The following is a 27,613-nucleotide window of genomic DNA, read 5'->3' as shown; positions in this document are numbered from 1 at the left end:
CCGCTCTCGCATTGACACACTCACACACTCGCACAAACTAACACACACACACACACACACACACAACACCACCACACCCACCAACACACACACGTGTGCCTGTTTTCGCGCTCGCGGCATTTCTTTTATATTTTCAGTTTGGTGGAGCCCTCCAGCAATAATTTGCCCCGACGAAGAAAACAGGGCAGTAAAACGCGATAACCACTGGGCGCGCGCGCGTCAAATAGAGTATAAAACTACATAGACTTTTTCGAGGCGGGAGGGGAGGGGGAGGGGGTCTTTTTTAATTGGAGCTGGCCCACGCCCGTTTCCCTCAGAATGGCAGCCAGCAGTCTTCTTGACCTCCCCCCCCTCCCCCTCCCCCCCTCCCCTCCCCCTCCCTCCCCTCCCTCCCAGAGAGCTGACTGGATTTACACGAAAGCCTTCTTCCCGTCTTCAATTCCCTTTTCCCCTTTGGCCCTTTTCCTTTTGAATCGCTCTCCTTTCGAACGCCCCGCGTAGTTCCCCTGCCATGAATCATGATTTATTTATTTATTTTTCCCTCATTTTTGTTAAAAACGCGCCAGCGGAATCAAACAGAGAAATTTCTCCTCTTTCAAAGTGAAGTTTCGAGTGACGTCCCGGGAAGGCCTTCCTTCTCGGGGAACTCGACCACCGACGGCACCGTGATGAATTTAATTTGGCGTCAACGGAGTCTCGGCGGAGTCACCTCCCCTCCTTGGGGCGACCTTGGGGCGACCTTGGGGCGACCTTGGGGCGACCTTGGGGCGACCTTGGGGCGACCTTGGGGCGACCTTGGGGCGACCTTGGGGCGACCTTGGGGTGACCTTGGAGTGACCTTCAAGGACGGGATTATCCGACGCGTCGATCCGAGAATGTGTTACGCGCGTTTTCAGGGCCGAAGCGCGCGCGCACCGTCGAAAAAGTTGATCCGCAACTGCGCCTGTTTTAGGTGATTTTTTTAAAAACGAGAACGGTTACTTTGAAACGCTTTGAAAAGGAGACTGAATCCGTCGATTTGAATGTTTTCGGAGAGAGTGGAGAGAGTGCCCAGCCTGAGGCGCGCCGTCGTCCTCCCCGCACAAGGCTTACTTGCGCTCAACGCGTTCCGCTTCCTGAATATGCATGTATCGTTTTTCATTCGATATTCAGTCGGGCGGCGAAAATAGCCGTGCGACTTGGCCGTCCAGGCCGCCCACAGCTTTTGGCTCGCTCCGTCTCTCTCGCACTCGAGGCGGCGGCACGCGGGTGCGAGAGAGACAGAGCGAAGCACCGTCACGTTTGAATTTCGTCTCGTCCAAACAATCCCGCGGCCGAAACGGCGGCGGTCGTCGTCACTCCGTCTCTCTCGCACTCGAGGCGCGTCCTGGGGCCCCGCAGGGTGCGAGAGAGACGGAAGCGACGCCCTGCCATCGTCGCGGCGGACCGCGACAGGCGGTGCCCTTGATTTATCGAGTGTCAGGCAGAGACGATTCAATCTTCGTTTCTTTTAGAGTCTGGAAGGCGGTGCCTTCGCGGGTATCCGTCTAGAAGGCGGTGTGTTCGAAGACGGCGGTGACCTTGCCCAGCATCGCCGGGCCGTAGAAAGCGGTGATTCCTCCATATCGCTGTCGTCAGAAAAATTAAGTTGACATGACGAAAATGAATAGCTTAATAGCTTAATTTCTAAAATAATTTCTAAAAAAAAAATAATTAAAAAATTCAATTTTTTTTGTGTCACGTTATCGCATGCGCCACCCTTGTAAGTCTCACCGTTTTCGAGCGATAAGAAATCGAGGAGCGAAGAGGAGGAGGGGGAGGGGTTGACTTGCTGTGGAAAGGCCCGAGTGCCACCACACTATTATTATTATTGGTCTTCCGCAGTTTTTAATAAATTATTGCACCGTTCGGAGCGGCGCTGCGATGCCGGCCGGCACAACGGTCGAAGGCCACGCGAGCTCAGAATCCGGGGTCAGTTTTAATTTCCTGCTACACGCCGCGATATCCGCGGCGTACCTGCCGGCCCTGCTGGCCCTGCTGGCCCTGCTGGCCCTGCCGGCCCTGCTGGCCCTGCTGGCCCTGCTGCAGGTGGCGCGGCCTCCGGCAGGCCTCCGGCGGCACGCTAGCGCTTCGGGCGCCAACAACAACGCCAGCAACGGCCACATCAACACACTCCTCCAGCCATAAATCCTGGCCGAGAATAGTTAATTAAAATGTTGGTATTAACGAGTGTGGCCTCGAGCGGCGCTTTTGCGTGGAAGAAAAGCTCGGAAAAAGCGCGGTCAGTGCAGGCAAGGAGGAAAAGGGCTCCGGAAAAGCGCGCGTTGGTGCACGGCATGATCCTTGCCACTTTGCCACCTCAACGCCTCGGCTGGCCCGGCCGCCCTGGGCCCGGCCGGTGCAGGGGAGGGGGAGGGGAGGGGGAGGTGGGGGGGGGGGCTGGAACTGCAGCGGCGGCTTAGCCGCCACCCCACCAGGACTAATTCCACCCTACTCACTCCCAAAGGACATCCATCCTCACTCCCTGCGGACTGCTTCCGAATTCGCCGTCTCTCTCGCACCGCTGCGAGGCGCCCCGCGAGAGCGAGAGAGACAGGAGACGAGGCCGCCGACGCAGCCCGTCCCGTTGCGCCATCCTTCGTCCGGCCCGATTCCGGTCCGACCGTCTCCATGCATTTCGCTAATGCCGTTCGGATGGACGCGGCAAGACGCGCGCGCGGGGAGAGAGAGAGAGAGAGAGAGAGAGAGAGAGAGAGAGAGAGAGAGAGAGAGAGAGAGAGAGAGAGAGAGAGAGAGAGGGAGAGAGAGAGAGAGAGAGAGTTGCCAGCTGCGTGAGGCGAGCTTTGTTTCCGCACACGCTGGCAAAAAAAGAGAAAGGAGGCGAAAAAGGGGCGAAGACACCGCCAGGGGGGCAGCGCCGGGCCGCGCCGAGCCGCGCCAGGCAGCGCTCGCAATTAATTAAAACAAAAATCGGACAATCCAGCAGCGCGCGGCTGCGCGGCTGCGCGCCCGAGGGGAAAAATGTTGCAAGTGCCATTGTGCAGGCTGGGAGAAAGGACTTGGTATTTTTCAGGTTTCGGGGGAGCAGACGTGCGGGAAGGGGGAGGGGGGGGGAGAAAGTTGCCGTTAATTTGGCGCACCCTTTGGCCCTGGCAGTGCCCCGGCAGTGCCCCGGCAGCCCGCCGCCACCATTCACCTCCCCGTCGTCCCGACCGTTGTCCCATTCCCTTCATTTCGTCTTCACTTCATCCACACCTCCTGCGCCGCTATGCTGGCTGGCCCCCTATGCCCCTATTCTTCCCCGAGCCGTGGGCCGCAGGGGGTGGGTTACGCGCTCGAATTATTTTTTCCTTTTTTTCGTTTTTTTTTCGCCCTTTCCCCTGCCTCCTCCTGTGCTGGTGTAGCTTTTCAGCGCCGGCGTAGGCCCACCCGGGCCAGGCAGCCAGCCAGGCAGGCAGCCCATGCCGATTTGATGCGCCCATTATGAACACGCTGAGCACGGCCTCGTTATCCCGGTTGGACGCACCGCCACTGCATTTCTTGCCAGTTCCGCATTTTCACAACAAAAAATTTTTTTTGTTCGGAAATTATTTTTTTTAATGAAAATTAAAACAATATTCAGACCTCTGGTACAACATGACGCCGTGTCGGCGAGTGTGATTCGTCCCGGCCGGAAGGAAGAAGACGCGCCAACAGGCTCGGACTGGCCAGGGCAGACAGGCAGAAAAATCTGCCGGGGCCTTCGGATTTGTGACCAGTAACGTCACAAAGTTGGTCAAGAAGTGATTAAATCTCCGAAAGTAGCCGTTTTCGCTGAATTTGAGCGGCCACTGTGTCCAATCTAGTTGCCGTAAAAGGCCTCCCTCGACGTCCTAGTATTCTTAAGACCCTACTCTTTCATGCCCTGTGTCGGGAAGACGTTGACCACAACGATTTTGCCTTTGACCGCAACGATTTTGGGACCAAAGTTGGTCTAAAAGTGGTCGAATATCGGAAATTTGCTGATTTTGCTGACTTTGGGCGGCCACTGTGTCCAATCTAGTTGCCGTAAAAGGCCTCCCTCGACGTCCTAGTATTCTCAAGACCCTACTCTTTCATGCCCTGTGTCGGGAAGACGTTGACCACAACGATTTTGCCTTTGACCGCAACGATTTTGGGACCAAAGTTGGTCAAAAAGTGGTCGAATATCGGAAATTTGCTGATTTTGCTGACTTTAGGCGGCCACTGTGTCCAATCTAGTTGCCGTAAAAGGCCTCCCTCGACGCCCTAGAATTCTTAAGACCCTACTCTTTCATGTCCTGTACGGGAAGGCTATTGACCGCAACTAGTTTGGGAGCGGTAGCCTCACAAAGTTGGTCATGAAGGGTAAAAACAATGATGATCGGGGGCCTTTTGCGGTCTTATCTGCCGGGGCCTTTTCGGGGCCAGTCCGAGCCTGCGCGCCAAGTCCATTACAGTGTGGTGGAGGTGGACGCCCCGCGGCACCGGGACGCGGAGGACCTGGGCGGGTCGGACGGGTCGGCGCCATCCCGGAGGAGGCGGTCGACCCCCCGCGAGGAAAATAAATGAATCCGGAGCCTCGTCGCGCCAGTCGAATGTAGTGAGAGTGGGCCGCCCAGGGCCAGCGAGGCCCGGAGTCCCGGACACGGGGATGCCCTCCGCGGTGGCGGCCTGGCGGGGCGGGGCGGGGCGGGGCGGGGCGGTCTCCAGATTTCCTTTTCCCCTAACCGAGATACTAATGGAAGTGTCAACGTCAAGCCAGAGTCACTCCGGCCTCCCCATCATATCTCCGGGCCTTCTGTTGTGGATGGTTCCTGGCCACAAATTAATCCTGTCCATGCGACGACGTCCTTTTGGCGTGTCTCTCTCCACCGGGATACATCGTTTTGAAGCTGGGACTCCTTTTTTCCTCGTTCCCTCCCCCGTCGACGAGCCGCGCGGCGAGTGGTGTAAGGCCTGTAAGGCTGCAAAACGGGCGATTGGTCACTTTGTTCTGATGCTGCGTGGATACGGCGCGGCCCGACAGATGAAGATAGGGGAGGGTGCACCCTTTGGGCCCGGGGCAAGGCGGGGGGAGGGGCCACCGCCCTCGACCTGTCACATTCATCCCCAGGCTCCCCGGTCCGTGGTGGGGGCGTCGAGGACGGCGCGCGCGACGGCCCCCCTGGAAGGTAGGCATGCCGCCGCGCCTGCCTGTGACGCGCGCTGCCTACCCGCGCGATGACAGGCGCCCGACCCAGCCGACCCGACCCGGCTTTGGCTTGCGCTGTACACAGCCTGTATACAGCCATATAGCGCCATTCCGAACGCACCTCTGTCTGTCTCGCACCCCTCCGGGCCGCGCCGCGAGTGCGACAGAGAGAGACGTCGCTCCGTCATTCCACATTCTTATCCCCAATTAGTGTCCGTCCGTTCGGGACGGCTCCCTTCCCCGCTCCCTGCAGTCGGGAGGCGGAGTCCCTCGACCACCCCGTCGTCGTCGTCCTCGGACACGCCGAGAAAACCGATCCCGGTTTGGTTTTCTATAACGCGTTTATAGACATTTGAACCGACGGGGGAAATAACCGAAACCTGACGTGTTGGTAAAATACTGCAAAGTGTTGATCCCGTTCTGCTCTCGGCGAACGGTTCGTCTCCTTCAACGCGCGAGAAAAGAGAGGAGGGGGGCGTCACATGACAAGGAAAATGAAGTACCCCCAGCGAGGAGCTTCTTTTGTGGCGTGCGCGGCGTGCGCTCACGCCAGTATCGTGCCGCGCGATCTGAGTGACGTGACGATAGCGTCGTGTGTGTGTGTCACGCGTGCTTCCTCCATCTCTCTCACTCCGACGGCCTCCAATTTCCGGGGGCCACCACCAACACCACCGCAGTCATCACTACCACCACCACAACAACAACAACAACAATGACGAACGCTAAGAAGAAGCAGAAGATCACCAGGACGCTGGTGCTTCTGCAACGAAATGAATGCGACTGATTAAGGACTGGCGAGCACCTGCAACAACAGCAACAACAACAACAACAACAACAACAACAACAACAACAACTGAGAGAAGAATGCGGGGGAAAAGTGCGCGGCCAAGATAATCAGCGACACATCACGTGCCGCCTCAATTTGTTGATGCAGCGGGGGCAGCAATTCGGGCCGCCAGGGGCGGGGCGCGGAGCTGGGGGTTCATCCCCCGCGCGATCGCCGTGCCGTGCCGTGCCGCGCCGTGCCACGCCGGGCAGAGCAGAGGCCGCCCCAGCCAAATTAAGCCCACCAGATAATCTGCAAACATTTTCCCCGGCGTGTTTGCCGAAGACCCCGGCGGATTCGGCTTCGGCCGAGGCCACGGCACCGCCACGGCGCGGGGTCTTCACGGTCGGTCCTCGCTCCTCGCCGGGCTTCTCCGCCCGCTCCGGCTACAATGCGCGCGATGCAGGCCGAACAGCGCTCCGTCTCCCTCGCACTCGTCGGCCGGCGCGCACTGTCCGCCAGGGGTGCGAGGGAGACGGTGCCCGTCAGCCGGCGGGTGGGAGCGACGGGCCGGAAGCACCACACTGGGCGCGCCACGCCACGCCATGGCAGGCCACGCCGCCCTGGGCATGAATATGCACGCCAAGCGAACGCCAGGCGAACGCCAAGGAGGTGATCGAGGTCCTGATTTTGACGGGCGGGGCAAGTCTGGGCTGGCAGCGCAGTCTGCCCCGCACGCACAACACTGTGTGTGTGTGGGTATGTGTGTGTGTGTGCTGGGGAATTAACCACGAGGCAAAGCGAGGGTCCTTTGGCGGTGGTACACACTGTGCACTACACTACACAAGGCCACCGCCACCACCACTACCACCACGCCGACGGCTGCCTTGAGTCGGAACGCTGCGCCGGATCGCCTTGCGGTCTGTATCTATTGTGCGTACACACAAACACACACACACACACACACACACACACACACACACACACACACACCATGCACTAACCCCTTCGCAAAACGGTCGCAGACGCGGCCAGGGCCGCCTCGACCGCCGCCACCCCCGACGGAGCCGGTGACCCAAACCCGTCTCGGATAAATATAGCTCCCAGCGCGCGCGGCGTGGCGTGGCGGCGTGGCACTGGCAGGGGCCTGTGCAGGGCGCACAGTGGGCCAGAAGACCGGCGGTGGCGGCCCAAAATTCCAGACGCGTTTTGTGCTCTGGAGTCACCGAACGACACGTGTGACCCCACCAATGGATTCCTCGTTTGGAGAGCAACCGATTGGTGGGGTCACACGTTCGGTTCGAGTCCCGTTTAGCGACTCTGGAGCTCAAAACGCGTCTGGAATTTCGGGCCGCCTCCACCGGTCCTCTGGCCCACTGTGTGCGGCGGGCCCTGGCCAGAGAGGGCGCCGCCCTTTGTATTTTTTACGCCCCCAGACTTTATTGTTTGCATGATGTCTCCGTGACCCTACACCGTAACACCGTAACCTTGCCGCTGCCTTGCCGGTGTGGTGTGGGGCTGCTGCCGGCTGCTTCGCGGAGCCGGGCTTAGGCCTTTATAGTTTCCATTCCGAGACAGCGACGCGGGTGTCTCTGCCTCTGTGTGTGTTGTGTGTGTGTGTGTGTGGGGGCTGTTTCTGCTGCGAGGCGCACCTGGCACACACCGATCACTCGGCATCGCGAGCTCACCTAGGAGGCTAAGCGTTCGACTTTTCACTGGATGTTGTTATTGGCGTCCGCAAATCCCCGTTGTCTTGTCTCTCGGGAGGAGAGCGGCGAACAGGAAAAGTTGGCTGGAGGGTGAGGCCCCCCGCCCCGCCCCGCCCCGCCCCGCCCCGCCAGGGCTCAGCGCTGAGCTGCCTGATTCGTCCGGGCTTGGATATGGCCCGCATATATATCGGCCGGGAGACGGAGTGCGGCGGCAAACAGGAATTATTGGAACGAGCGAGCCGATAAACAGGAGTTGTCAGCCCTGACTCTCGCCTCTCTCTCTCTCCCTCTCTCTCACTCTCGGGCCGTTCTCCTAATTTGTGCGAGAGAGACGCACAGGCGGGCGGGCGACAAAGCCAAGTGGCCGCCCGGCGGCCCGTTGGATCGCACAGTGGGCCAGCGGCGGTCAAAAAACCCGGACGCGTTTTGAGCTCCATGCCGCCGGTCCTCTCCGGCCCGTGGGCCAGCCGCCACTCAGACGACAGCCATTCATCGGCAGGGCCCGGCAGGGCGTGCGCCCCCCCCCCCTTTCCGCCTCGCGCTTCGCCCGCTTCGCGGCCACGCCGGCCTATTCACGCCCTTTTTCTTCTGATCACGTTCCCGCGTTGCCGCGCCGCCGCCGTGCCGCCCCTAACGGTGTGGACGTGTCGCCCGGGCCGAGGCCGCCGACGCCGTGGAGGACGCGCAACCGCCAATTCCAGCCCCGCAGCCTCGCTCTGTCTCTGTCGCACTCATGGGGCGGCCCGCAGGCCGCAGGGGCGTGCGAGAGAGACAGAACCACCGTGCGTTGAGAATTCCTATTCCACGACACCGAGGAGACACGAGGAGAAGAGAGACACAGACGACCCAGACGCTTCTCTCGCTGTCTGATTTTTTTTTGTTGCCAGTCCGCGCCATGACCTGGCGTAACCTCGCGTGCCGAGAGCAATTCACGTTGCCATAGAATGCGTGTGCGGTTTCAGTACAACCGCCTGCCTCATTTCTCACAAACAGTCAGCGCCACACACACACACATGCGCACCGTTAAGTGTCGACGGCCGCGTGATTCTGTGAAACTAGGTGTTGTTGTTGTTGCGTGTCGGTTTTGTTTTCCTTTCCCCCTAAAAACACTGTCGCGAAATACATACTACAACCCGCGTGGGGCGAGTGTGTGCGTCGCGGCTGCCGGGCGGCCTGAAGAGCGAGAGAGACAGCGAGGCGTGGCAGCAGGCGACTCATTATGCCTGCCATTGGATCTCTCTCTCTCTCTCTCTCTCTCTCTCTTCTCTCTCTCTCTCTCTCTCTCTCTCTCTCTCTCTCTCTCTCTCTCTCTCTCTCTCTCATATGCATGTTTATGGATGAGCGGGGCCCGCTATATGGCCGCGCGGTGTGTCCGCCGCCGCGAATGTAAGGCTTTCAAAAAACAACAACTAAACCCAGCAAGTGCGTGCGTGTGCGTCGGCGTGGTTCAGGGCGAACAAGGATGTCTGGATGTTCGGGACGTGCAAGGGTTGCCCCGCCCCCGCCGCCCCGCCCCGTCGATCTTGTTTGCCGATCCGTGAGTCGCGCATCGCACCCCTGACGGGCCGGGCTGGCAGTGCTGGCAGACAGCCACGACAGGAGGCCGAACAGACGGGCAGTCAGACAGACAGACAGATATCGAGCAAGCCTCTCCATGAAAGCTTGATCAACGAATTAATCCGTCTTCCTCGGGGAGTGCTGCCGCCGCTGCGCTGGGCTCCGCGAAGCTCCGCGAAGCTCCGCGATGTGGGTCAATAGGCTGTCGTAAAAGCATCCGGCCGAACGCGGCCACGGCGGCAGTGCTCTGCGGCCCACTGTGGGGCGGCGCGTTGGCGCGTGCCTTATACGACGCAGTCTCCTTGGCCTTCCCCGGCACGGCACGCCGCTAACTGCCCCCGTCGTCTTTTTATACCTTTCCCCACTTTTCTTTATCAGCGTGCCCCATCGGCAGGCACACTGCAGGCTCCCCGCCGAGCGGACTGGAGCAAGCAAGCCTGCCGACGACGGCCTACGGCGGCGCCTTCACTGTCTGGCAATAGGTGTTTGGGAAACTCGGCTTATTAAATCGAGGGGCCGTGTACGGGCATTAACAGGGTACTCAGCTGGTGCGCGGGGCGGGGCGGGGGTACACTCAGTGGAATGAACCCCTCGCACACGCCGCCGAGGTTAGGACCAGCTGCTACTGTTACTGCTGTTGGCCAAACCTGCTTGCACACAGTGGTTTGCCGGCTTCGGCGGTCGGGCCTGGCCACGCTCGCCACGGCCACGCTGTGGTCCGGCGCAGCAGCCCTTCATAAAGGGCCGCTGTTGACCGGCGGCAGCCCCCCCGGACCGCTTCATCGCGCTGTCTCTCTCGCACCGCCACGGGCCGGGCCGCGAGTGCGAGAGAGACAGCTTGCCAGCCGGGCCGGCACACGTGAGGGAAACTCTCTGCGTGCGCCTGCCTGACTTGCTTCCCCCACCCCCACCGCCCCCACCGCCCTCGCCAGCCTCGGCGTCCAGCGAGCGGCACCGCAATGATTACCACCCTTAAAATTGAGCGCCACCTCCTGCCTTGTTTCGGGGCCGCCCAGCTGCGCGCTGAATTTTTCATCCCTGTTTGCTGGCGGCCTGGTCCTGGCGGCCTGGCCCTGGCCCTGGCGGCCTGGCGGGAGACGTTGCTGTTGCCGGCGGACGCGAGACGACGACGAAGACGACGACGAAGACGACGACGACGACGTCGGAGCCCGCCCCGCAGGTGGGTCAGACGCGGCGCGCGCCGTCTGCTCCGGACTTGTACAAAGATGGCCCACAGAGATTTGCCTTTGTGGGGCCGGCTCGGGGCGACCCCGGGCGTCTCGGCAAACACACTGTAGGGGATGCAGGCCGGCCAGGCCGGCAAGTCGGACCGAGTCCACGTCCACTCCACTCCACGTCGTCGGACAAAGTGACCCATTTGGCGGCCCAGCCGGCCCAGCCACTCCGAACATCCGTGGCGCCCTTTCTGCCTTCTGGCGACCTTTGCAGTGTGGGCCCGGCGGCCCAGCCAAAAGGGCGCGCAGATTCGAAACGGAAATCCTTTTTTTTACCCCGTCGCCTAAAGTAGTTTTTAAGTTTAATGAATTTCTCGCCGCCGCTGCCGCCGGCCGTGGGGGTTGAACCCAGCGACCTCGGGGGCGGAAACTGACCTCCTGTCCGACTGAGCCACCGCAGTCCGACGAAATATAACTGGCCCGGATTATTCAACGCGTCTACGCAATTTGCGTGGCCCCGGAATTACCTGCCACGAGAGGGAGGGGGCGGGGTGCGAAAAAATATTTGAGCTCTTTAGTCCATCCGGCCGGGGCGCGCAAGGTTTAGCCGCGTCCACCAAAGGGAGGTGTGCAGGAAAAATAAAATGAAATAAAAAAAACTACCGCCATCACATCTCGTTAGTGTGCCGTTCCGGGTTGCGTGGCGTTGCCGCGTGGCTCCGCGTTGCTCCGCATGGCCGCCCCGCGTAAATCCTAATTAGACCGCCGGCCGCGCGAAGCTGCGGGGCACGCGGAGCAGCGAGCGCGAAGCGCGAAGCCCCAAATAGAGATAAGTAGTTGGGGTAATGAACCCTCGAAAGCCCTGCAACGCGGAGCCCTGCAACGCGGAGCCCTGCAACGCGGAGCCCTGCAACGCGGAGCCCTGCAACGCGGAGCCCTGCAACGCGGAGCCCTGCAACGCGGAGCCCTGCAACGCGGAGCCCTGCAACGCGGAGCCCTGCAAACCCCCCGGGGGAGCCCTGCAACGCGGAGCCCTGCCGCGGAGGACGCGGGTGCAGTGCGGGAGAGACAGGGCGCGAAACGACCTCTGAAATCAGTCTGCAAGGAGCCCTGAAGCGGCCCGCACGCCACCCGCACGCGGAGCTCTGCGCGAGCTCTGCGCGCGCCCGCCGCGGCCCGCACCCGAGCCTGCAAAGCGGAGCCCTGCAACGCGGAGCCCTGCAACGCGGAGCCCTGCAACGCGGAGCCCTGCAACGCGGGTGCAGTGCGGGAGAGACAGGGCGACGAAAACGACTCTCGAAATCAGTCTGCAGAAGGTTGAAGGCCGGCCCGTCGGCCACTGGACTTCTTGCCGAGCTCTGCGCCGCCGCTCTGCGCCGCTCCGCGCGCCCTCAGTGATCCCCGACATCAAAGCAAAACTTGGCGAATGCCGGCGAATGCCGATGGGGGTGATTTCCATCCCTTTTCTTCCCTTTTTTCCTGCGCCAATATCATTCCCCCTCCCCGCCCGCCCCGTCGCCGGCCGCTCACAATATGACTCATGCGCCACAAAGTAGTAGTAGCCACATGCTGGAGGCGATGGAGACGCAACCCCTCTGTCTCTCTCGCACCCGAGCGTGGCCCCTCGGGAGTGCGAGAGAGACGGAATGCGTCTGCAGCGCGCCAACTGGACCTCCCCGTGCTGGCCGAGCAGGCCCGACACGTGTGCGATATTTTTCTCCTTCGTGACGATGTACGGCAGCGCTGTGTCGGCAGGGCTGCGGGCGGCGGTCCGGCGGGGCGGCTCTTAATATCACTCTTCAGAGAGGAGGGGTTGGCCTGCCTGCCTGGACTGCCTGCCTGGACTGCCTTCCCAGGCTGGCCTGCCGGCCGGCCGCCGCCGGGTCTGGCTCGGGGCAGCAAGGCAGCAAGGCAGCAACAACACAGAGACAATATAAAATGATACAGCCCTGGACGTGCCGCCGGAAATCCCTTCCCCCCGCATCTTTTAGATGAAAGGGCCAATGTTGACCGCAGGCCGGCGGCAGGCCGGACAGCCGGGGCTGGCAGGCAGGCAGGCCGGGGACAGACGGGCAGGCAGCCGAGGGGCGTGCGCGCGGGCGGGCGGGGGGCGGGCGGGCGGGGCGGGGCGGGGGGGGGCGGGGCGGGCGGGCGGGACCGGCGGGACGCAGGAGAGGCCATGGGTGTTGGCCCGTGGCAGTGCAAACAAATGAAAAAGAACGGTCCCTCCGCGCGCCCGCCCCGCCCCGCCCCGCCCCCCCCCCCCCCCCCCCCACCCACCACACCCCGCCCTGACCTGAAGCAGGCTTTGCTTGGCTTGGGCGGGACTAGCCGCTTTGTTTTCGGATCCCACCCGAAAATATCTCTGCTTGGCGGCTGGCTGGCTGCCTGCCTGGCGGGGCGGCCCCGGCTTCGCACCGCACTTCGCACCGCACCGACCATCGCCCGAAAAAGTTTGGGAGCGTGGCGCGGAATCGCTATACGTGCCGGGGCGAAGCCCGGGGACCGTTATAGCATACACTGGCCGCCCGGCCACCTCGGCCGCTTGGCAACTGCCTCCCCTTCCACCGCAAGCAGCGCGCCCCCCTGCGAACGCCAGGGTAGGCCACACGGCCAGCACGCCGGGCGAAAACTTGCCTGCCTCCATGCAGCGCAGGGCGGCGGTTCGGACTGCTTGCGGCTCCCTTTGCGTCGCTTCGCTGTCCGTCCGCAACGCCGCAACACGTCGACGTCGTTACACTGGACAGAAACACGCACACACACACGCACACACACACCGCGGAGCGCTAATCTCTGGGCGCCATGCAAAGCCGCGATAACGCAACGCCAACATATCCTCCTCGCTTCCGGTGCCCGTAAATGAAAACAGGGGGCCCCGCCGGAGCCAATAGGGACGGCATATAGCGGTCCGGGGGAAGGGGAGGGGGGAAGGCCGATTTGCTCGCGAGCCCCCCTTCCCCCCCCCTCGCGATACCCGTCGGTACCCGCCGCAACACGACGCGGAGAATAACAAGTAGGTCATTTGTCAGTGGCGCGGCGCCGCGATCCGCGGACGAGCCGCATGGGCCTGGCTTGGGGGGGGGGGGGGGGGCTCTTAATCCGAGGCGCGGCGCCCCGACAGCTGCACTTTGCTCTGTGTGTGTGTGACCGTTTTCATGAGAATAAAACTGCATTCTTCTGGGATTTTTCCAGATTATGTTTCTAATTTCTCATTTAAAAAAAAAACCTTTACTGTGATGTTGCTATTTGCATCAGAATGTACGGATTCATTTCTTTTTTCTTTTCATCACTTGGAGTGGATCCTGCCTGGGGGTTTGTCGTTCCACGTCGATCCACAGAAGGCGTGGGCGGCGCTGGTGATCCGATTTTTCTGTTGTTTTTTTTTTCGGTCGTTCTCCGATTTGCTGTAATCTGGCACACTTTGTGTTGGCGATCATTCGGATTCAGCGCCGCGCTACCCGAACCAATTTAATGAAATCATTGAAAATATCAAAGAAGAAAAGAAACACAGAGGGAAAGGAATAAAAGAAAATGGCACGGGTAAAGCTCCGGGCGCGCGGACGTGGTCGTGGACTTTGCGATTGGAACGCACCGGTCGGGGCAGGACCCGCAGGTGGGGGTGGAAAGCATACCCGGAAAAGTTGCCACTTTACAATCATTTCTTTTTTATTCGGGTTTACTTGACACCATTGAGTGTTTTTATTTTTTCGGATTGGATATCGTCGAATGGCAATGTGTCGGTGGGAACGGGAAAGGGCATCAAGCTCCTGATTGCGTTTCGCCGGCGCCAGGTTGGCACCTCTGGCCCTGTGGCCTGCCATGACCTGCCCCAACCCGGACCCAGACCACTCCAACCTTTGTTCCCTCTTGCCCTCATGAATTGCGTGTGAAATATTATATGGGGTCAAAAAAGAGAACACACAGGAGCAGGCCCCAGACACTCGGTCCTTCCCCCTTTTTTTCCGTAACCAAGCTTAATTTGCAACTCATGAAAATTCGGTCCAATCCTCTCGCTCTTGCAATCCGAGCCACGGCGGCCATGGAGCTCTCTATCTCTTTCTGGACGCGACTTCCAAATTGGGGCGCTAGGCGGAGCCGCGGCCCGCCAAAGGCAGCCAAAGGATGGCGGTGACCCGCTTCCTCTGTCTCTCTCGCACCTCCACGGGGCGCCCCGCGAGTGCGACAGAGACAGACCGAACCGCTCGGCCGCCACACCACTTGGGCAACCGCGTCCCCCGGAAAACGATTCTTCTCTCCCTTTATTAATCACAGCTCAGCGAGATGTGGTGAACAGACGAGGCCTCAGTGTGTGTGTGTGTGTGTTTGTGATGTCCTCGTGTGCAGACAGTTTTCATTAGCAAAGCGAAGCAAAGCAGCGCACGGAGTCGTGATTCCACTAACGTGACACACACACACACTCACACACACATCGTGCAATTGCTTTCTCGAACAACTCCTTCTGCTCCTATCTCTTCTGCATTTCTGCTTCTGTCTGTGATGTGTGTGTGTGTATGTTGTGTGTGTGTTGTGTGGTGTGTGTTGTGTGTGGGGGTTGTTGGTGTTGGTTTTTAAAGGACAACTTCCCTTGGTGTTGGCATTTTTTCCCTGCCCCCCCTTTGTTGGGCCCGGTTTCCCCCCCCCCCCCCTTTATTCCCCTCGGCCCCCCTTCCCCTTCCCTCCCCGGGGCATCTCTCCCAAATTTCTGGGGGCGGGGGGTCCTGCGAAAAGCCCGGTTTGGCCGCCATCCATTAAACCGTCTGTTTCATCAGTCTCTGTCATCTCGTTGTCCGTTCCCTCCCCCCGGGTGTTTTTCCTTTTCAACGGCCGGTTAATTTAAACCCCGGTAATTCCGAGCCGGGTTGGCACCGACCCCCCGGTTTCCCCCCCCTTAAATGTCGGGCAAAGCGCACCCCGCCCGCCGCCCCCCCCGCCCGCCGGAGATCACAGTAAGGTTTCCATCTCCCCAAAAAGGGTTTTGGGAAAATTTAAAAAGGCGGCGTTCCCATGGAACCCGGTTAAAAAAAAGGGGAAAAAACACCCCGGGTCCAGGGGAGCGGAAAACCCAGGCCCCCGGTTCCCCCGAATTTGTTTTGCCACCGTTTTTAGCCATTAATTCCCGGGGTTTTTGGGGGCCACCGAAGGCTTGGGGCTTGGCGAATAACAATTATCTTGCGGTGGCGGCCCACTTCTCGAGGCCGCGCCGGAGTAGTAACACGTCGTCGTACGCGCCTGCCGGGACGGCCGGGACGGGGAGGTTGACAGCACCGCGAGTTTGTCCTTATCCTTGTCGCACCTCCAGGCCGACCCGCAGCCTCCAGTCTCTCTCTCCGTCTCACGCAGTTTTAGCGCAGCTGGCAAGTTTTTAATATGCGAGTCAGGGCCGCGTTGGCACAGTTAGGCGAAACACTGAAAATGGCCGACGCTCCCGCACTTTTTTTTCCCGCCTCGGCCTCCTCCTCGGTTGCCAACCTCTCATCCCGGCCCCTCCCCCTCCCCCCGCTAAGACGACGTGCCCCGAATATTGTCGCTCGCAGATTTTTGTTTCATTTTGTTCAGACAAACGGAACGAAAAAATAAAAGAAGTAAAATAAATTGCGACTGATTTTCGGCTTGACGCGGCCGATGGCGGCGGCAGGGGCAGACTTGACTGTCACCGCGTCTCGCGTGTGAAACTTCACACCTAGGCCGACGGGGCGCGGCGAAGGGGGCTCGTCGGCGTGCGTTGATATTACGAGTGTCCCCTCGAGCGACAGCTGAGTCGACCGGTTCAGGGCTTCCTCCCCGCCCCACCCCGCGCCGCCAGGCCGACGGCACTGCCAACGCGACGGCACGCATCAGGGATGCCAACCTTGTTCTGCTTCCCGGCACGGCATCGACTAATTTATATCGGCCTTGCGCGCACGCCGCCACTGTCAGTGCTGCCAACCTCCACAGACTGGAAACGGCAAAAAAGGGGAGAAAGGCGTGCGAGAGTGAAAGCGCGGCCGTGTTATTTTTATTGGCGGCCCTGCGAGGAGCCCAGCCTAGGCTGTGCCACGGCTAGGCCACTGCTAGGCCACGGAGGCAGACAGACAGACAGACTGCCCTCGGCGCGTTGCTCGCGTTTCGGCGGGAAAATGCTGCATTCGGATTGGCCGGGGCGCCACTTTGCACGTTCCTTTGCGTAATGACGCAATGCGCTTCCTTTGAACCGACTGGCGGGGCGGGGCGGGGCGGGGCGTACCAAGGCGTGCACAAAGGAAGTATCATTGACCCATTCAGCACCAGCTTGTTCCGCAGTGGGACGTGGTGGCCACCTCTCCCCTCGCTATATCCATCTCTCTTCCTCTCTCCCTCACGCTGCTTCTGTTTTTTTTTTTACGTCCATTCCCACTGCACACACAAACTACCCACTCCACGCTCATCTTGACGAATTAGTTTGATTATTTTTCTTAAGTCGTTTTTTGACGCTGTTCGCTTCTTGTACCGATCCACGCCATCTTCGGCCACCTCCCCCTTCTTCGTCTCCTTCCTCTTCTTCTTCTTCTTCCTCTCCCCTCTCTTTCTTTCCTGTTGGAACAAGTGAAAGTTAGATTACATTCGGAATGCGATTAACAGCCTGGCACTGTGTGCTGTGCCCCGCCGCCCCCACCGCCAAGCTCTCCCCCGACACCGTGGAGGGCGCCATACAGGCGCTTGGGGCGCTCCGAGGCGACGGCACCTGCTGACGCGTCTTGTCGCGTCTCTGCTTCACGAATTTATGAATACACTCATCCGCGCTCGGCGGCTGTCGCCCTGCGCGCCTTGGCGTGCAGATTACTCGGCGCCTACACTGTCGCGAACCGGTAGCGCAACGGATACCGACGCCGGCTTTCGGAGTGGTTTACTCGGGTTCAAATCTCCTCTCAAGATGATAATTTTTTTGTGTGTGAAAGGCCCTGTTTAATGACTCATTTTTGTTTTTGTAAAGCTTTTGTGTTTTGGAGACCTTGTTGAGTAGTTAATAACTTTTCTTTCCTCGGTGTGTCCGCAGGCGTGCTGGGCGTGACCATCACCAACCTGAAGGTGCCGTCCACGGTACAGAACGGCTCCTCGGGCACCATCCTGGACTGCGAGTACTCGCTGCTGCCGGACGAGGCGCAGCCCACCTCGGGGCTGGTCATCAAGTGGTACTTCAACTCGCGCCCGGCGCCCGTCTACCAGTGGATCCCGCGCCAGAAGCCCCAGGACCTGGACCTGCTGCGCGGCCGCCTGGACATGAACTACACCGCCAACAACCACGCCGCCATGGAGCACCGCGCGCTGCGCATCCTCAACGCCACCACCGACCTGTCGGGCGAGTGGAAGTGCTCCGTGTCCACGTTCAAGAACGAGGACTTCATGATCAAGAAGATGGTGGTGTTCGGTGAGTACCTGTGCGCAATCCGGCCGAGGCCGAGACCACGGCCAAGACGGGCTGGATGGCCACAGGACAGCCTGCCCGCACCGGCCGCACCCCGGGGAGGGCCCCGGGCCCCGCGCTACGCCCCTCGAAGCCCCGGGGGCAGGCTGGGCCGGCCGGCCGGGCAGTGCTCCGAACAATGCTCTCGTCGGCCTGTCTCTCTCGCACCCCGACGGGACCCCCCGCGAGTGCGAGCGAGACAGAGCGACGGGCCTTTGGAATGAGGCGGCGCGGCAGGCGGGGCCCAGGCCCAGGGCCCAGGGCGGCAGACGTCCGCTCAGCTAATTGAATATTCAGCGCAGCCCAGCAGGCCGATGCCGAACCGCGCTTTCGTCGCTCTGTCTCTCTCGCACTCACGGGGCATCCCGCAGGGCCGCAGGGGTGCGAGAGAGACAGATGGGGCGCTGCGCTGTGATCGGTCGGCCGGCTCGGCGGCGGACAGCCCGACGCGGGTGGCCCTGGTTGTCCTGGTGGCCCTATGGCGGCCCTATGGCGGCCGGGCCCCCGGCGCCGCAGAGCTGTGGGTGGGCCGAGAGCGGCTGCAGGCGGGGCAGGGCTGCGCGGTGGCGCCGTCTACCGCTTTGAAACCGAACCCAGCTGTTCACTTTGTGTTTATTTTGCCGCGCAAATGGAGTCCTGCGACAAGTAGTGCTACGCGCGAAAAAGGGAGGGCCCGAGTGTAGCGACCACTCAACGGGCGGACGGACGGACAGACAGACAGACAGACAGACAGGCGGGGGGCGGCCCTGCCGGAGGGGCAAAGTCTGAGGCCAAGGTAAATATGGGATCAAACTTTGACGCTGAGGACGTTCCAAAGCGGCGGGGGAGGGTCGCAAGCAGTGGCCGCCGCGTCTTGGAGGGAGGGGGGAGTCGGATTACTTTTCACTCCTGCAGGCCGTCCAGGCCGTCCAGGCCATGGCGGCCATGGCGCCGCCGCTGCTCTGTTTATCCATTGCTAGAGTGGCCATCGCCGTGCCGTTACCGCTTTCGAGACGCCCCCGTCTCCTTCCTCCTCCTGCTGCTTCTTCCAGACACTGTGTTTCCCTCACTCCCTCTCCTTGCCGCACCCACCGTAAATGACACCGTGCCAAAATTTTGGCGCGATAGAATCGCAAAAACGAGAGCGTCACTCTGGGAAACCAGAAAAAAAAGCAAAAAACAGAAATCGTAAAGTCACGCGTGACCATTTCATCGACAGTGCCTCGCCGCTGGCCCGCAACTACACAGGCGGCTAGCTTTTACTTCCTTCTACTTTTTTTATATTTCTTTTATCCTTTTCTGCCTCTTCTTTCTTTTTTTTTCTCGCGGCTCTCTTTGGAGTTGCCATCAGCTCCGCTGGGCGCCGCTTGGGGCTAGCGCAGGGCTAGGGCAGACCAGGGGCTTCCCGGGCCAACTCCTCACTGCTACAACTTAAGTTGAGATCGGAAGGCAGTTTGGCGCGGGTCGCCGCCACGGCTGGGCCTGGCTGGGCCACGGCCCGCCTCCTAATAGGTTTGTCGGCGTCCGGCTCGACGTGGAGCTCGACGGGGTGCCGGTCGTGGCGGCGGAGTGCGTTATATTGCACATTTGCCGTGCCATCCTCTGGCCTTTGCAGCGAAGTACGGCTCCTGCATTCACTCCGCTTAATGCTCTCCCCCCCACCCCCACCCCCTCCAGGATCAACACGCCTCTTCCCCCTCTCGCGCCTCCGAGGTGCACTTCGCCTGCAGGGCTCAATTCGCCATGTCAGCGCCCCGGCCGGCTAGAGAGTGTACATCCGGAGACGGCACTCCGTACTCCGTCCTTGTCCTTTGGAAAGGGGGTGGGGGTGCCGCGCTGTTTCCATACGCCACCTGGCGCGCGAGGGGGGAGGGGTGTAGGCGGTGGAGGTGTGAAGCTGACGCTTTTCGAGAGGCGCACACACACAGACTCACACAGACACGCTCACCGAGGGATACAGTGACACGACGGAGGCGCCGAAAAATACTCGGAAACCGAACCTGGCGCCCCGCTTTTTTTTCGTAAGTCTGTCTCTGTCTGCTGCTTCGCTCCACTTGGTTCGCCACCGCCATTATGAAGGTGGCAAAGAAGGTGGGGGCCTCTTTTCAGTATTGGTGGCCTGCCTAGCCCGCCGGGCGCTCTCTGTCTCTGTCGCACTCATCGGCCGTCCCGTGCGAGAGAGACGCCCCACTGTAAGGAAGAGGTAAAGACGCGCGAAGCCAGCGCGGCTCAAAGGAGTTGAGAGAGAGAGAGAGAGAGAGAGAGAGAGAGAGAGAGAGAGAGAGAGAGAGAGAGAGAGAGAGAGGGAGAGAGAGAGCGTGGCAAAAAAGAGAGACTAAGTACGGCCGGGCACAAGTGGACGAGTCGGCGGGTCGTGGAGTCGTCGGCGAGGCGCGACAAAAGAAGGAAGCAGAATGTGGTGCACTCCACAAGGAGCGAGTCTTGAGGGGGCTTGCACAGTCTTTGGCCGTGCCGCGCGCCGGGGCCGCGGGGGCCGCGGGGACGCCGTCGTCGTCGTCGTCGCCGTCCTCTTGGAACGAGGGGGCGGCCGTCGTCAGACTGCTAAACGCGGACGTCCGAGCAAGCCAAAAATTTGCAGCCGTGCCTGGTCGCCGTGCGGCGCGGACGCTACACATGTGGCCTCGGTGACGCGCGCCTCCCGGACCGCAACGGTATATTTCGTGCGTCGCTGTAGTGTGAGTGCACGTGTTTATGTATACGTGTGCCGTGGCAAGGGTGGCGAAAACGACCACACACACACACACACACACACACAGACGCTCTTCAACACATGCACCCCTTCGGCTGCCCCCCTCGTGTGTGATGACGGGGCTGCTGTCGGGGGGAGGTTGTGTGCAAGGGGAGGTGTTGTCCCCCTCGTCCTCTCTCTCTCGCTCTCTCGCCCTCTCGCGCAGTGCTTTTGTTCCTTTTCACACCTCTCGCTCATTTGCGAACTCTCGGTCCGCTCGTTTGCGGCACCAGTTTTCCTCGCCCCACCCCCTTTTTTCTCCCTTCTCGTCCCTTTCTTCTCGTTTTTGTCAAAAAATCTTAGTCACACACACACACACACACATGGAGAAGACGGGGCGGCATACAAAGCCTGCAGAAAAAGAATAATCGAACGCTTATTGGCTGGTGAATGACGTCAGATGACGTCAGGCGGTGCACTCCAGCGGCTCCAGCAGCAGCGCTACACTGTAGACACAGCCCGGCAGTGCAGCGCACTGCGCGCCACGTCGTTACCGACGGCATTCGCTGCTTCCTCATGAATACGATATCATGCGGGGCCTCCTTGTTAACTTCGATCCCGCCATTCTTTTATTCGCTACTGCACCATCTTTTCGGGGCGGATGGCCTCTCTCTCTCTCTCTCCCACTCATGGACCGTTTCGTTCGGGAGAGAGACAGAGCGACGCACTGCTGGCAACGGTGCCGTCGCCCACAATCAGGCCACAATTGTCAATAATGACATGCGCGACTGTGTGTGCGTCAGTGTGTGTGCGAGCGCGCACGGACGGTGTATTCAGACTGCATGGTGATCGCTGGGGCCCAAACCGTATTCATAGCGGTAAAGATAACATTGCCAAAATCTTTCCAGTTTGGAATGGAACATTTTTTTTCCCCGGAGGTTGTCTGTCTGCCTGTCGTCTGTGGTGTCTTTTTGTCCGATTCTCCGGCCGGGTGCCCACCCACGTCGTCACCAGGCAGACAGCCGAAACAAAATATTGGAAACGAAATAATTATTACGAGAGAGAGAGAGGAGAGAGGAAGAGAGAGAGAGAGAAGAGAGAGAGAGAGAGAGAGAGAGAGAGAGAGAGGCGCGAAACGCTGTTGATGCCCCAATCCGCTGTCAGGCTGCCGGCCTCGCATCGAATTATTTGCCCAATTAATGCTGCCGCTGTTGGCAGCGAAATGTCGCCAATGTTGGCAGCGCCGATTAGTCCGTCCGGACGATAGATGGATAGATGGACGGGGAGGGGCATTTTGCAGCACCGTTCCGTGTGCGGCGTGTCCGACAGTCCAATTTGACGATAACAGGAAGAAGCCGCTTCGAACTCTCTCTCTGTGTCGTGAATTCCCAGAACACCGGCCGATGACGCTGCCTTCCAATTGCAGCACCTGCAACACATCAAAACATTTCATTTTTTAAAAAAAAAACTTACTTTACAGTGACGAGGCACATTTTTGGGAGACAAAGAAAGTCACCAACGCCTTAATATGTCGTGTACTTTCAGTCGGATTTTTAAGGTTAAGGTTTCATCTGCTTAAACAATTCGTTTTCTCTAGTGCTTTTTTTTTTGCAAATTTTGTCGAACTGTTGCGGGGGCTCGCCGGACACTCGTCCCGCCCCGCCGGCCCTTGCGCGGGCCTTCCGCTGGCTTTCTGCCCGGTCGTTAAGACACGCAAACTTGTAAACTTTATTGCCCCGGGAAGGCGAGGCGGCTTGGAACGGGCCGCGTAAATATGCCAGCCAATTGACCGAGTAAGTCATTTTTGGTAATTACCGCAACGGCGGGTGGCTCGCTGCACCCGAATGGGAGAGAGAGAGAGAGAGAGAGAGAGAGAGAGAGAGAGAGAGAGAGAGAGAGAGAGAGAGAAACGACTACTCAGTGCCGAAACCGGAGCGTGGCGAAGGGGAAGGAAGGGGGGCCGTAACGTGACGATGAGCAGTCGCACTGACTTTGATGCCCCCCACAAACCGACCACTCGACGCGACCCCCTCCCTTCAACCCTCTCCCTCTGTCTCTCTCTATCCCTCTCTCTCTCTCTTTCTCTCCTAGCGCGCCTCCTTTTTCCATTCCATCCGCATACCTCCCCGGTGCGTGCCCGGGGCATGACAAGCAGGTCTGGCCGGGCCTGGCCGCAATAACTGTCACTCGGTGAGTACACAGTGCAGTAGTGCCGCGGCGGCTGAGGGATGGCAGCACACCGCCACGCCCAGTGCTGCCACCTGAAGGCAAAAGTTCCCACGCGGTTTTGAGTTTTGGCCGCCTCCACCGGCCTTCTGGCCCACTGTGAGTCTTGTGCGCAGCTTGTGCGGCGCGGCGGCGACTCCACCGATCACGGCGATAAATTCGAACGACTTGACTTTCTTCCAAGTGTCACTCTTCCAGTGCGGCTCCGCGGCCGAGGCCCTCCTTTTGGAAACAATGGCGGGAAGCCATCACCGGCAGGGCCGTGGCGGGGCGGCAGCCAGCGGGGCTTTACTTTACAGCGCCGTGCTCGGTGCGACCTCTTTCTCGGAATCGTCTCTCTGCTCCTCCAAGAGTCTCCCTCTCCCGGTGGCCACACCATGAGCTCGCCGCCACCCTGTTTGACCGCGGCGTTTCAAAACGGAGATAAGGAAGAGTGGAGCGGCAACGGGGTGCCGAGTGCGGCCGGGCCGTGCCGAGCCGGGCCGAGATTGCGGAGGGTTTTGGGACCAAGGCATCCCAGGCAGGCCCAGGCATACGTTAATGGTCCCCCCGCGGGGCGTGCCCGGGGGCCCCCGCACCGTGTCACACCATACACTCATTGTTTTGGGGCCCGCCCCGCCTTGCCCCGCCTTGGAGGCCCTCTCATGTCGGTAGAGTGCAGCAAGGCACCCGCTCCCCCTCCCCCTCATCCTGCTCTGATTGCGATATGCTTCCAAGCACGCCGTCGTCCGCCGGCGTCATCTGCAGCTGTCGCCTGCACTGCGTCCTCGCGCGTACGTCCGCGGGCGACGGCGGAGTGCTCCGAAATTCCGCGCCCCGAAAACCCAGGGGGACGCTTTCGGCGTAATTTGTTTTTGTTTCCGGGCGGCCGAAAGTAATCCGCTTCCGCGGAAGGTGCGGTGGCGCGGCGGCCGGGACCCGCTGCGGACCCTCCATAAAATGGACTCGACTTTGAAAGCGGTCAGCCGCAGGGCAGCGCCGGGCAGCGCGGGGTTAGTCCCGGATCAGCCTACCGCCTCCAAGGTCCCCGCCACGGCCACCGTGATGAACGCGGGGCCAGTAAACCGGTGCTTGACCCGCCATCTATCTGTGAGCCAATCGCAGTCCGCCCCCCCCCCCCCCACCACGCCTTCCGACTCATATCCCCTTCATCGGGGTTGTGTTTTCCCCGTCGGCACCGCGCGCGGTATCATGACTGTCATCGCCAATGTCGTTGGCCCCATCGTGTCTAGACCGGCTTCGAATTTTGTCACGTGACATGTGACCGCCGTTTCGACCCGACTTGATGTCTATTTCCATTACGTTTCTCAATCAGAGCGGATTATCAAATTCCGCGAACGTTTCATGATTTTTCTTTTTCGTCTTATGGGGCCGAATTTGCCGCCACTGGTGTGGCATTTCATGGGCGGCGTCGCCTGGGCGTCGCCTCGGCCGTCCTCGTAGTCGTCATCATCGACGTCGACGCCTCTCCCCTCCCCCTCCCCCCCTCCTTTCCGGTGGCTGTCCAAAATGGCCCAGCCATTGAAAGGGCGCTTCGCAGCTTGGCAGCTTGGCAGCTTGGCGGCTTCATCGCGGCAACCGCTCCACCCATCCCGCGTGCCACGGCGGCGCTCCCTTCGGCCTCCACAGTCTCCACACGGCCGACACCATTTGAATATATTTTTCGGCGCCGCCAGCGGGCCGGCAGTCTGTCGCGCACTGCTGCCAACGATCAAACACTCGCGCCAAAAAGCCAAACGAGCGGACGGAGGGAACGGAGTCGGTGCACTAGAGAGGACGCTGACGACGTCTGCCTCGTCTCAGCCTCAGCCCTCTCTTCTTCTTTTTTTGCTGGCCTTTTCTCCTTGGCCCTCCTGTCAGCCTGTCCTGGCCAGGACCGCGGCCACACTGCAAGCCGCCTGATGCCGAGCGGCGCTCCGTCTCTCTCGCACCCCCTGCGGGGCCCACGGAGCGCCTCGAGTGCGAGAGAGACGCAGCACGCCGGAATCGGCCTGCTGAGGTCGCGGGGCTGTCCTTCTCAATTTCCGTGTCTTTTCCTCGTCATTTCCTGGCCAGTGGCCCCGCAGAGGGAGAGAGAGAGGTGGGGGGAGAGGCTTTGACTGGCCACAGCCCACACTTGACCGCGCACCGCGCCCTCCACCCCGCGAGCCCCTCGCTGCCGTCCCTGCCCTGCCGCCCGATTCCGAGAACCGCCTTCGTCGCTCCGTCTCTGTCACGCCCACACGGGGCACCGCATGAGTGCGAGAGAGACAGAGCGACTCTCGGAATGAGGCTCGCTGACGGGGATCGCCGCTCGCATTCAAAGGATACCTTCCCGGAAGACGGCCCTGCCAATCTCCGCTCTGCCGCTGCGCCACACTGCCATTTTTTCCCCGAGCCCTTTGTCGCTCTGTCTCTCTCGCACCGCCTTCGGTTCGCCCCGTGAGTGCGACAGAGACAGCGCGGCGGAAAAGCAAAGCGCTCTGCGCGGTCCTCGTAGCGCCTGCGAAGCGGCGGGTAGGCAACCCGCTCCGGCCGCGTGTGTTACGGGACTGCCCGCGCGACGACGGCAGGCGCTTCCACGCGGAGGAGGAGAGAGAGAGAGAGAGAGAGAGAGAGAGAGAGAGAGAGAGAGAGAGAGAGAGAGAGAGAAGGGGGGGGGGGGAGACGGCAGCAGAGGGAATGTGTGCCAGTTGAGCCACTCTCTGCTTCTTGCGCCCTGGGCCCCATCTGCGTGCCGCGGCACTGCCGCCTCTGTGCGGGCGTGCATGCGTGTGTGTGTGTGTGTGTGTGTGTGTGTGTGTGTGTGTGTGTGTGTCCCTGTGTGCGTGCGCGCGCGTGAGTGAGCAGGGGAGCCGCTGCCGCGTGAACGAATTCGGAAAGAAGCAGCAGGCGGCACGGCGGCACCAAAGTTGTTTGTCTGTCTGGCTTGTACCTTGGAGGGCTTGCTTGCCAGGGTTCTTCGCCTCGCCCTCCTTCGCCTTCTGATTGCTGCGTGTTTTATAATGGGAATCCTTGGGCTGGCTGCGCGCTGCGCTAGCGCGCGCTCGTGCTGCTGCAGTGGAGGAAAAGAAGAAGTTTCCATGCCGATTATCCTTCCTTTGTGAATCCGCTCGCGACGCTCGCGACACACGGAGGACTGCGCCGGGCTGGGCGGCCCCGCAACAAAAGAACGGATGCATATTGCATGAGGGCCGCTCTCTCTTCCCCGGCTTAGCGCAGGGCGGCGCAGGGTCTTGTTGGCGTGCCGCGGCCGCTGCCACCAGGGGGCGCGCTGTGCCGCGGCGTACCGCGTGTGGTAACCACCTGACTCGCGGGGCGGGCCGTGTGCCGCCCGGATCAGGCTTTGATTCCCCGCAGCAAACTTGCCGCCCGCCAATCCCCCCTCCCCTCCCCCTTCATTCCCCGAGCAGGCCCCGTGTTTGAATCACTAACGCGCGTTCAATACGCGGCCCGGGCGAACCAATCAGCGCGAGGCGCGGCCGTGGCCTCGACGGGCACCTCGGCGAACAAGGCGTCGGGAAGGCCATTCGGCCGCCATTTGGCGCCTCGACGCGCCGCGCGCACCGCCATCTCCACGCACTACACGAGGTGCTCCACTGTTTATGACGCGCCGTTGACCGCACTCTCTCTGTCTGTCCCTCTCTCTCGCTCTCTCAGCGTCGATCTGTCCGCCCCGGAGTCGAGCACACGGACTAACGACAGCACTCCGTCAGGAGCAGGGCAGCAGCTGGCTGCCGGCCGGCCGGCCGGACGGACGGACAGACAGACACGGCGGGGCTTTGCAAGTGGCGCGCGGAGGCGTCCCGGACAGTCCCTGATGACCGACTGTTTGAGGCCAAGTCACCCCACTGCACACCTGTCCCCGATGGACTAACGGCCGGCGGCGTACACTGCCTGGTGGCCCCGGTGGCCCTGGTGGCCCCGGTGGCCCTAGCTGATTGTGAGCGCGCGTTCTCTGACTGACCGGATCGCGGAGAATCTCATTATGTCGGCCACTTTGGCGGGGTGGGTGCCCGGCTGCCCGGGTGCCCGGCTGCCCCGGCTGGCCCTAAAAGGGTCCGCTGCAGAGCGCCGCCGCGCCGCGCGCCGCGCTCTGTTCGTTACCCCATTTTGGTTTCGCCTGCAGGCCGAGTCCGCGCGACGCGCCGTCTCTCTCCCGCGCACAGTGGGTGCCGGGCGTGCCGCGAGGGTGCGAGAGAGACGGAGCGACGGGGCGCCGCTCGGAGTGAGCCCTGCTGCCTCTGAAAGCATAGCATCTCCTTGGCTACATTCCATTAGGGCAGGGCCGGGCAGCGCGACCCTGCAGGGTGCCAATTTAGCGGGGGCGTTGCAGAGACCACGGCGGCGGGGGTGGAGAGAGAGAGAGAGAGAGAGAGAGAGAGAGAGAGAGAGAGAGAGAGAGAGAGAGAGAGAGAGAGAGAGAGAGAGAGAGAGAGAGAGAGAGACTGAACAAAGCGGGTGGCGGCGGCATTCTTAACAGAAGGCAGTGACTGTACCGGTCCAAGTGGGTCGCTCGGTCGCTCCATCGGAGGCGAGGAGGAAGTGGGTGGCCCAGGAAATCGGCTCCCATCTGCCGAAAAAGAGAGAAAATGATTAAAAATCCCGAAATGAGAGGCGAGAGAAGAAAGCAGGGGGGAAAGAATGGTCCCGCACACACGCGCGCGCGCACACACACACACACACACACACACACACACAGACGACGTTGTCGGGGACGCGAACACGGCGCGCGAGATGCCTTTATCGAGTTCGCACACACTGCCGCCTCCGAGGGGGACCTCTTTTTCCACCCTCTTGATCCGAGGGAATGACCCGCACGCCACGCCGTGGCACGCCGCGCCACGCGGTACCTCGTCTACCTCCTCGTGGTCCTGGCCGCCTGCCGCCGCCCCGGGGCCCTCGAGTGCAAATTGGAATCGGCGCCACTTGTGGCCGCCCGC

The 27,613-nt window shown here is 60.9% G+C and overlaps 1 protein-coding gene across 1 annotated transcript in view; it reads left to right on the top strand.

Moving 5' to 3' along the window:
* The window catches only part of LOC117640188, a 56,158-nt gene that overhangs the window by 15,639 nt on the left and 12,906 nt on the right, over nt 1-27,613 (top strand). The window contains exon 2 of the mRNA XM_034376493.1: nt 17,390-17,761. Coding sequence (XP_034232384.1) covers nt 17,390-17,761 — 372 coding nt within the window. The remainder of the gene's footprint in view (nt 1-17,389; nt 17,762-27,613) is intronic.

The sequence above is a fragment of the Thrips palmi genome, unplaced genomic scaffold (assembly GCF_012932325.1).
Source record: "Thrips palmi isolate BJ-2018 unplaced genomic scaffold, TpBJ-2018v1 HiC_scaffold_12, whole genome shotgun sequence".
In the NCBI taxonomy this organism is placed as follows: Eukaryota; Metazoa; Arthropoda; class Insecta; order Thysanoptera; family Thripidae; genus Thrips; species Thrips palmi.
Note: the sequence above shows the minus strand (reverse complement) of the source record. Positions and strands in the feature narration are given on the sequence as shown.